Source organism: Pseudomyrmex gracilis, unplaced genomic scaffold (genome assembly GCF_002006095.1).
Source record: "Pseudomyrmex gracilis isolate BER0280 unplaced genomic scaffold, ASM200609v1 scaffold_232, whole genome shotgun sequence".
In the NCBI taxonomy this organism is placed as follows: Eukaryota; Metazoa; Arthropoda; class Insecta; order Hymenoptera; family Formicidae; genus Pseudomyrmex; species Pseudomyrmex gracilis.
The window spans coordinates 222,126-232,997 of record NW_018020816.1 but is presented as its reverse complement, the minus strand read 5'-3'; the positions used below and the strand labels follow the sequence as shown (position 1 = coordinate 232,997).

The following is a 10,872-nucleotide window of genomic DNA, read 5'->3' as shown; positions in this document are numbered from 1 at the left end:
AACGCCCCCTTTCGACGTTTTCACCGAGCGGCGGTCACCCGACCTCTCGTTTGTCCTCTCTGATGTTTGTATTATTCGATCTTGTGTCCCTTGTACTTACCCGACCGTTGTTGCCGCTTGCTTCTCCACTGTGCGACGTCCCTTACCGTTTCCCCGTTGCGACGAAATTGGATTTATGGCTTTATTTTCCTCCTTTGCGGACGTCTATCAGCAGATTGCTCGTCGAAAGCCCTGCTCCGTATAACGGCGAAATAATGGAGTCCCGGAGTCTCTTTCGTGTCGTAAGTGCGATGTAATCTTAAAACACACACACACGTACGTGATACTTTATGCTTTGTTTTATTTTATTTATTGGAGAAAAAGATCATTTGACATTGATCGCAATGCTCAAATCATATGTTCTATACATTATCACAAAGCGCAAGAATCGTTCAATTTGAGCGTCTATATTAGTCATGAGTTACAATCAATTAGCAAAGAGAATCAATTAGCAAAGAGATGGTCTATGAATATGATTTTTGCTTGCGACAATCTTATGGCAATCCGGAAAAACCCGCTTATATCGAAAGTCAAACGCCATGGTTTTGTTCAGAAACATAATTTTAATACGTGTTATATTTCGGTAATTATTTTGTTTTCTTAGCAAGGAACCAACTTACCTACATCGATGTGATTGAAGTAATAGATTATTGAACGCATAAAACGCGGAAGAAAGCGTAAACAAAGGTAAAAAAACAAGTAAAACACTGTAACGTTTATCTAGCGTCGTTCTGCAAAACAGAATAGGCGCGAGACTCTGGTCGCGACCGAACTATGGCGAAAGGAACCGAACGTGGCCGAACGTCCGACCAATCACGATCGACGGTGGAACCGCCAAGCACGCGCCTTCTTCACCTGTTGCGCACATGACAGTGTGCACACGTACGAATGTTTTGTTTTGTTCGAACAGATGTAAACTTGTTTTTCTTATCTTGTAACGTAATTTGTTGCGTATTACTCGCGAAAATCAATCAGGTGAGAGTGTTTCTGTGTTAAAAGTGCAAAGTGATTTTTCTCGACGTTGTACTGTGCAACATAACCTCCAGCTGTGGAATCTCATACGGTAAGTTATAGAACAGAGATTTTTGAATTAATATTATAATGATAAGTGTAACATTGTTATAATCAAAGTAATTTCTTGGAAATATTTTAATTGTTGAAATTTTCCGAATAAACAAACAGGTAATCGTTTACTGTAGCTACTAAAGCATTCAAGGTTAGGCAAGTTTTATATGCAAGTTTTTCTATTAGATTTTTTCATTTTCATCAGCGCAAAACCGTGTCAACTAAATATAATTTTATCAAGACGGAGGCTCAGAAGATTAATATGAACAATTGCCAAAAAGGATCTCACAATATAAACATGTTTGTTATATGATTCTCTGTCAAATGTCAATATTTACTTAAAGTAGCTGTAGTTTTTGAAAATAATTCAATGAGATTGTATATATCTTTTTTTCACACTTCTATGAAGCATATGTATATGTAAAAAAATAAAGTACAAGCTTTATTGAAATAGTTGTTGTATTTTATGATTAATACAGCATATGTTTTATATGTTTAATACACAGTGTCAGTATTATTGCAATAATTGTCATATCAAAGCTGTAGAAGCTTCTTGAATATGACAGATTATCTTTCTGCTGAACTCACAGCCACTTGCGCTGTGCTTGGATATTATGATGGCTCTAAATATTATCTGGATAAAAACTGTTTAGGTAAAATTGCATATGATGTGTTTTACAATTTGGAGCAATTGAAAAATAAGTAATACTTGACAGTAATATCTTGTTAACAGAGGTTATAAAAGATCTTATCAGATATCTTAGAAGAGACGATGACACACACACTATAAGATGTTTTCTTGGTAAAACAAAATTACTTCAGACAGATCTTGTCAAAATTCTTACACATCATGTTGACAAAACAGAACTTTGGGATGTCTTAGTGCGGTATGTACAGCTGCAATATGCAGAAGAATGTGCGAGGTTTGATAGATATAACTAAAGTTTGCTTTTGTAACAGACTGGTTATTAACTTAACAAGTCCTGCACTTGTTCTTTTCAATGAACGTGTACCAACTGACAAAACAATGTACAGCTTGTATCAACAAATTATTACATATTTGCAAGAATATAAGACAGCATTAGCTGATGTCAATATATGGACAGCAGTGGTTAGTCGTTTGGGAAACCTACTCAGTGTTGTGAGTGACAGAATTATATTGTATTTCAATAAGCATAATATGTCAGCACTATTGACAGAAGGTTTTATTTTATAGGATAGTTCAGAAAGGGAGGAAGAAAATGAATTAACAATTGAAAGAATACTTATTTTCATTAGAAATGTATTGCAAATACCACCTAATGATAACGATATAAGAGTCGATAACGACGCTACTGTCCATGATCAAGTAATTTGCCTTACTAATATCACAAAAAATAAAAATTTTAATTAACGTTTATTAAAAAAAATACATAATATGTATTAAACAATTTCAAGCAACCAATTTTCTTTCTTGTAGATATTGTTTGCATTTCATGCATCAGGTATAGTCGATATATTGTTGTTCATTGTCAATAACAGTAAAGAGCAGCAATATCACATGCAGATCTTGGAGGTACATGTGTGACCTTTATTTTTCATCTCTGATATTTGTATACATACGTGAAGTATGAAAATCATACTGCTTGAAATAAAGGTTTATTTTGAAATAGTATTATTTTCACATTTGACTAGATTATATCTTTGATGCTACGTGAGCAAAATGCAAGCCAATTGGCTGCATCTGGGCTGCAGCGTAGCACAGCTGAAAAGGAAAACGACGAAGCTACACTTGTAGCTTTACGTCAGAAGGAACTGCGAGAGAAGATGGAAAAAATAAAAAAGTATGCCGGATCTAGGTAAGTCGAATTATTAATTTTTAATACATAAGAAAATGGAGTTAGTAAGAAGACTATATATATATATAAGTTATGCAACAACTACGTAAACTGTGTGTACGTGTGTGTGAAGAAAAGTCACTGCATAAATTATGTTGAAATTGAATTTTTAAGAAGCTTAAAACAATATTTATAAAGCGATGTTTGCAAAAATAATAGGATCATTAAAATAAATAATATCGTTTTACTTTATTCGCGAAAAGACTCGTTTGAACTCTTAGCTCTCTAATAAAATCATTTTGATATCTAATTGATAGACTTGTTTGACATTTAATACGCGAAACGCTTCATATAATTTTGTTTATACGTTTTAGTCGTATTTTCTAAACTAGTTTTTATAGAGAAACACACACAAAAAAATACATTCTCTTTGGCGAGTTGGTCACCGTGTAATTCCGACTTTAATGAACGGCTGCGCAGCTAAAAGCCCGTGATCGTTAAAGTAAAGGAATGCGCTAAAAGGCGCCGATTGCTACTTGACGGATATCTTTGGGGGTGGTTTTCACAGCGTGTTCCGCGCAATGCGTATAATGAATATGACCCAGTTTTTAAGGCAGTACCGCCCGGAGCATGAATGGAAGCTTTTATCCACTTGTTGGAGAGAAGCGAGCCGTACTCTTGTAACGAGCGCGCCCCAGAATATCGTGGAAACGCGTATTTCCGACGTCTTTTGCAAAAGGCTTTTTACCACTTGGAAGGGAACACTGGATGCGCGCCGAAAAGATATCTCTCTGTCGCGTGTTTCTCCTATCGATCGATGAAAAGATAATTCGATCGGAAAACGATAAAGCAACAGCAGCGCGCGCTTAGCTTGTGTCACAAACGCAGATCTCTTTTTGATAGCGACAGTAAACATAGTAACAAAATCGGATAGTCGCGCGATTCATTCCAAACGTGATGTAACATCATGATTTCACGTTCTCAAATCTTTTTTACATCTGTTTTAGTAGATTCTCTTCAATTTCATTATTACGTCGAATTCTTTTCGCGTTTCTATCGGAATTGTTAATAAAAAGTATTTTTTACTCGCGAGATATTATTACCTCGGCGGAAAAATGGCTTTTTTAATCTAACTTTTCTTCGCGGTGCCGATACGCGTTGATATATAGTTCGAAAAGAAAGTTAACCGTTCTGTTTAAAAATATTTGCAAGAAAATATAGAAAAAAAAATTTTGCGCGAAAAGTAAGAGAAAGTGAACCGAGATTCGCGTCTTCGTCATTTGGGGAAACTATCTGCCGGTGACAGCTGCGTACTATTCCATTGATTGCGTCGTCGCGAGTCATGGGTGAAATTGGATTTGAATGATCAGGTTTCTTTTTTTCAGTAGCGAGAGAGCGCGTTATTCTCGCTTCTCAATTTATATAAAAACGCGTATGTAAAAGCTGCGAGAGAGAAAGAGATGCAAAATCTCATAACAAGAAAGTCAATTTTTGTCAAAGCACCAAATATCGTTTGGCAGACTTAAAAAAAAAAAAAAAATCAACACTATTGGCTGCAGTTTTTTTCATCATCAAAAAAAAAAAAAAAAATTTGTCTTTTAATTGCTTAGACCTCGGGGATTCGACGGGGCTTACGTCGCGCGAATTATGATAGGCGGAAAAGAAAATCAAGTCATGTGTCACAAACCGTATCAAAAATTCGAAGATCTGGCATTTGGTGAAGAAAAGGTAAGGTATGCTCTAATTAATCGATCATTAACTACAAGATGCACATTCATAACATTTTTCGCATCTTCTTTGTTTCTAAAAACATTCAAGTCGACATACAGTTATAGATCTCTCTAGTTAAGAGAATATAAATCATTAGAAAATCCGTCTTTTTCAACAGCAAAGAGTAAAGCGACGTAAGGATAAAGTAAGCCCACAAGATGCGAAGGAGGAGCGCATGTCTCCTCTTAGCGTGCGACTATTTCTGAAGGAATTCTGTGTCGAATTTCTGAGCGGAGCTTACAACCCCGTGATGAAATTCGCCAGATCCTGCATTATGAATGCTGTGTACGGCGAGACGTCCGAAACGGTTTCCTATCTATGGGCCTTGCGCTTCTTCATGGAGTTCAATCGCCATTACAAGTCTGAAGTGAAATATGTGAGGTAAATCTCAGGCACTTCAAGTTTCTCATAGCGAGATCCACATTGGCGCATAGCCCGGTTAAAGAGGCAGAAAGCGAGACAGTTTCCGAACTCGTTTTACGCATCGTCGCTTTCTTTTAGATCTTATCTCGAGAGAAAATTCTTCAGCTCGCGAATTCGCACGGGGGTGAACTGCCATCTAACTTTGCGACGCGAACAAATTTTTTTTTTTTGCAATTCTCTTAAAACCAAAAATTAGACGATGTCGTGTTATTATTATTATTATTATTATTTATTTGCAGCGTTATATTTGACGACGATAAATATTAAACTATTTTCGTGTGTACTAAAATCTGGAAGCGTGTTTTCCCAGATCATAAAATTCGATGATTTATCCTGTCCTTGTATGTTTTTTTTTCATTTAAACAAATATACCACATGGTTCAAATTTTATTTACTACTCGTTATCTATAGAGTATCACGCACCGATGCGTACGATGTACCGCTTTTATCAGATCAAATTTTAGTGACAGTTTGTTTGACTGATTTCGTTTCGTTTTTTTATTTTTTTATTTTTTTTTTTATTTTCTTTTTATCATATTCTGTTGCACAAAAAAATTTTGTTTTAGTTTTTCGTACACATTCTTTTGCATAAATGTGAATTTTAATTGTTTGCGTTATTTAATAACAATGTCACGTCAATGTCGCGTATTTTATTTCGTTATTCATATTGCGTTTCCGTAGCGAGACCATATCCACGGAAGTGTTTCATTTGGTCCAAAGACAAATGGAACAATACTACGAGATGATGATAACCGATAAGAAAAAGATACCTCTTTGGTCTCGTAAATTGCATTTGGCATTAAAAGCGTATCAGGTGGGAAATTTATGTGATAATTAACGTTGCTCGCGCGCGAAGAGAGAAAATATTTTTCGGGATATATTTTATAGGAGCTTCTTAAGACTCTAATGGCGATGGACAAAAGTACGGATCAGGGTGTTAGAGAGTCCAGCAAAATAATCAAAAGCAATATATTTTACGTACCGGAATATCGGGAGACGATACTCTCGCAATTTATATGTTTCGACGAGACTAAAATGTCACGGTAAGTCAATAGAATTTCGTCACGAATCAAATGTACATCGAATTATAAAAATCATCAGAGAAAGGGAGAATTTGAACAATTGTGCCAGTCCAATTTTCAGTTTTTCGATATACGACCAATCGTTTTTCTTTTTAATACCACGGAATAAAAACTGTGAATATCCCGTGAATAAACATGAATCGAATAATCGTGAATTTTCAGCAGGTTGTAGTGACGTGATGTAGATATCGCGAAAAGTTGCGCGACGAGTCATACCAAACAATCGCGCGTCTATGCGAATCCGCGCGGCTCGCGAGAAGAGAGAGAGAGAGAGAGAGAGAGAGAGAGAGAGAGGAAGAAGAACTCTTTACCGAAAAGTTTTATCTACCGCAGACAGATTGATTCACTTTCGGATCAATCGGTTCGACCAGCCAGGAAGCCACTCCTGGCTCCCTTCCGACGCCCGTTCCTTTTCGACTATTTCTCTTCCTTCGGCGGCTGGTCTCGCCGGCTCGCACACCACCCGCCCGGGGTTTTCTTCTTCTTCCTCCCTTCTACAGCTCCTCGGCGGAATAAACAACTTTTATCGACCTTCCGGCCGGCGAAATGGGAAAAGGCGGTGGGCGTTCAACTTGCTACGAGTTTGACGGGTTTTGCGCGGATTTCCACGACGGAAATGTAAGGGCGGGCACGACGTACCGCAATGCCGCCGTTGCTACTATGACGTTACGACGACGCTGACGAAAACAGGACGGCGCGACTCTGTCAAACTTTGGCTTTCGCGCTGGCAGCGTTACTGGAAACTAAATTGACAAATTAATGCGCGAGTAACGGGATTGAATTAATTTCTTGTTGCACGGAGAAGTAAGGCGAGTTCAAGTTTACCCTTCTCTCTGATCATCATACAGCAACAAAACAACGTTAGCTGTACATATTTGCTTTGCAGGCTGTACTTGGCCGATCTTGTAACTACCGTTCATATATTTCTCAAAATGCTCGAGCACTTTTGCAAGAAAGGTCAACGTCATCTTGTGGTTCAGAAAGTCAAACGCAAAAGGCAAAAGACTAAGAAGCAAAAAAGTAAGATTTGTTTACTCAGAAAGTTGAAAAAGTATTAAATTTGCAAATTACATTTAAAATTAAATTTCTTCGACGCATCAAATTGTTTTTTTTTCTTTTTTTTTTCTTTTTTTTTTCTTTTTTTTTTTATTTTTTAAACAGAATCTGCTCAAACCAACGTAACTTCCGCTCCTACATTGGAAGAACGTTGGGATATTGTCGGTCCCGAATTGTCTGCTGTGATGCGAGAAGCTGTCATACCGGAAGTGACACCGTTCGATGCGACCTTGGAAACGCCTATTGACGATCAGAAGTACGTATTGTTGCTAACGCGGCACAGATCAACTGAAATAATATTTGTTGTTTCCGTTGATGCTTTATAAAACAGCTGTAAAACACGTCGTCTATAAATTTTGTACTTTTGTTTTGATTCTCGCAGAACAGACGCCATGAAGAGAATCCAGAAATTAATGCGACAGAGGAACTTGGAGCAGGCGGTTGGTCTTCTGCGTTCAGCAAGGTAAGAAAACTTGTTTATTTTGAGAAGCGATTCCTGGAAAAGCATTGTAATTTGTTGTCATGAAACTCCTCGCCTCAAAGCGAGCGTCGTCCATTGTTGTTTATTTTGAGAATCAGTCTTGCACTTAAACCGTCGTTACGCACAACAAGCAAGGGATTCTAAGCCCTGTGCTACTTTGTTTAAATAAAAGAAAACGCGAGAAAACTCCAGACGCTTAAGAGTGTGATACGTAAAAAGTTACGTATAAATTTCTTGTTTCTAATTTACATTGTGCGCGGAATCGGCATGTTTACTTTTTCACGAGAGAAGATCCGGAATGTCGCCGGATGTCTTGCGGATGTTTCTTTTAAAAAAAAAAACCATCATTGCAACAATGCGTGCGAAGAACCATTGCGGTTTCCTCTTGTTTCAAAATTAACTGTCTTATTACGTGTCAATGAATATACGCATTTTTTTTTTTTTATAAAAATCGGTTTTTGTATTGCGAAGCAAGTCAATTATTCCGTATTTATCTTTCATATTTTTTCAACACTTCGCGAAAGTGTTTAATTTTTAACTTTACGCTGTTGTTTTTAATAAAACAATATACTCCTTCGTTTATATCTTTTTATAGAGTTTACTATAATTTATTCTTATACACAATGCTTTTCGATGACAAGACATAATCTCCGAAGAAGTAAGTCGGACGTTAATTACGAGGGTTATACGGTCTTTGTTTGAGCGAACAAAGGCGTTCACATTATATTAGGGTTAGAAGTCGGGTAAGAAGAGACAGTAATTATTCTCGTGAAGTCGATGAATTTTTTATCTTTTAGACTCATTGTCAGACACACATATCCGCACGAAGTATATAAGACACATAAATTTACGAGCTATTAGCCAAGTTTCTCTCGAAACATAAAACGAAATTGCAGCTCGACAATAGGTTTTTTTTTTTTTTTATACGCACATTATCACAAAGTATAAATTTTATTACTCGCAACTTCTAGTTTACTAATAAAATTCACATCACATCAGTTTTATTAGAGATGATTTATTACAGAGACGTTATTCGATTAAATGCCAAAATATAAAAGCGCGCTAATTATATTAGCGCGCTAATTATATATTTATCGAATTGTTTAAGTTTTTTTTTTTTTTTTTAATTTTGCGCAACGGCCAAGTTATATGACCAATTAGCTGGTGAGAAGCCAGGCGTTTGCACTGCCGCAGATATTTACATTACATTAAATCTGAAAGGGATCTGCCGCGCTCTCTTGTAACGCGTCGGTATACACCAGTTCACCGAGGTGAACGGCTACCCCGACCAACTCTTTGAAGTGTTCTACCTCTAAATGTGCCTATGAGTCATGTCCCTCCGTCAACTTGTTTCTGCGTTCCACCTCGCCAACTCTTCTCGCTCTAAGGTTTAATCGCCGCCTCGATGCTTTCGCGAGATTCGATATACCCTCGACTGATAAACTCGTCGACGTGTAAATAGATTCCTCTTTATATACACTCGTCTCAAAGCTTTTTCGCGTTTAAAGGTAGGACGCGCGCTGATAGATCGCGATCTTGTGAACGAACTTTTTAAGTTCGTCTTTCTATCTCGGCGCGGAATTAATTCATATACATTTGTAGAGGAGGATACGTTTGTAATCTGCTTGTAATTGGAAATGATCTTGCGAGATCATCTCACGCTGACATTCGAGAAGTATATATATATATATCGGGTTGTAACGTAATTTCAACTGGAAACACACGCGCGTAACGTTGCGCCGTTAATCTTTAACTTTATTAGTTCTGTCAGATTGGAGTGCCGTAAGAGATATAACCGTGAGGGATAAAAGTCCGTTTTATCGCCGCTGTCTCTCCTTCTATGATAAAGCCATGAAATTATAGTCCCTGACGTGATTTTTCTTTACGCAGTCCGGGTATCATCGCCGCGAACTACTTTGGGAGATTGTACGTAATATTCCCACCGTCCATTTTATAGAGTGGGAGGAGGAAAGGAGGAGGTAATGTTTACTATAGCCGGGGGTACACACAATGGAAGTCTTGCGGGTCTATGCCGACCTTGTGCACACAACGGGGGAATAAAAGTAGCAGACTGTTGACTATGCCCCCGTACGTAGAGCTAAGCTCGGGCGCAGACAATATTATTAATAAGACATTTACGGTAATACGCAGGTACGTAAGATAAACAATGTAATACCGCCATTCTCTTCGGGTGCACGTCTTCGTTTCCCGGTTACTCTTAGTGCGCTTCAGATAACCGTGTTTCGTTTGCCTAGCAAATACTCGGTTTAGTGTCTGGCTACCGATTTTAACTCCCTCGCATTCTGTCGTCTCTCTTCTCCATCCGCGCGCGCAGTGATTTTAACCTCACGGATTACGCGTTATCAGGGGAGTAGAATAATTATCAGGAAAAAAAAAAAAAATGCGTCGGTTTGTCATAAATTTTCTTTTGTCTTATTGTCATACATATACGAATAATACATATATGTATATATAAACACACGCACGCGTAAGCACGCGGTGTAACGATTTTATTCTTTGCAAAGAGAAAACCACGAAAATCTGCTCTTACTTTTCTGTTTATTTTGAAATATTGGTTTGCGATGTACGTATATATATAATGTGTAGAAGCGAAATTCAATTTTATTCGCGAGCAGTTGGAAGTATACGGATTATTTGTGAAATGACTTGTGTTTTTTCTTTTGTGTGTGTAAAGAAAAAAATCGTAGGAGAAAAATAGACATGTTTACAAAATTCCAAAATGTAGCAAAACTCACTACAACGTATATATATGTATCAGAAATTTTTTCTCGTGACGGTTTAATATCCAGATTCGAAGGTCGACTCATTACTTTGAGTCTCCTTTGCCGGGCACGAAAATGGACGAAATTATCCATTTCATATCTGGCAAAGCGGTATCGGCTTGTATGTCGGAACGTCGAGTCGGGGACGCCGCGCCGACGGAGGCGGCGGCGGCGGCGACGGCGGGCACGGCGCGTCTGAGAGATTCCATTGTCGCGGAACTTCAAATCGAGGGATAATGGGGATTGTATGCTGCTGAATTTCTATTCAGCCAACCAGCAGCAGTGGCAGCAGCGCCGTACGAGCCACTTCTTCCGCTCCGGGGACAGCACCCTTTTCCTCTACTTTCGCGTTCTCT

General features: G+C 37.9%; 1 protein-coding gene across 2 annotated transcripts in view; it reads left to right on the top strand.

Annotated features, from left to right (window-relative positions):
* Window positions 1-861: 861 nt before the first annotated feature.
* The window catches only part of LOC109858988 (protein timeless homolog), a 102,080-nt gene continuing 92,069 nt past the window's right edge, over window positions 862-10,872 (top strand). Inside the window, exons 1-14 of one of the 2 annotated variants that reach the window (XM_020436772.1) lie at window positions 862-1,102; window positions 1,611-1,757; window positions 1,838-1,991; window positions 2,065-2,245; window positions 2,321-2,452; window positions 2,564-2,659; window positions 2,779-2,942; window positions 4,532-4,649; window positions 4,810-5,072; window positions 5,796-5,928; window positions 6,003-6,157; window positions 7,083-7,216; window positions 7,358-7,508; window positions 7,635-7,715. In XM_020436772.1, coding sequence (XP_020292361.1) covers window positions 1,664-1,757; window positions 1,838-1,991; window positions 2,065-2,245; window positions 2,321-2,452; window positions 2,564-2,659; window positions 2,779-2,942; window positions 4,532-4,649; window positions 4,810-5,072; window positions 5,796-5,928; window positions 6,003-6,157; window positions 7,083-7,216; window positions 7,358-7,508; window positions 7,635-7,715 — 1,856 coding nt within the window. In that variant the 5' untranslated portion in view covers window positions 862-1,102; window positions 1,611-1,663. The remainder of the gene's footprint in view (window positions 1,103-1,610; window positions 1,758-1,837; window positions 1,992-2,064; window positions 2,246-2,320; window positions 2,453-2,563; window positions 2,660-2,778; window positions 2,943-4,531; window positions 4,650-4,809; window positions 5,073-5,795; window positions 5,929-6,002; window positions 6,158-7,082; window positions 7,217-7,357; window positions 7,509-7,634; window positions 7,716-10,872) is intronic. The other variant, XM_020436771.1, reaches the window with a different exon arrangement.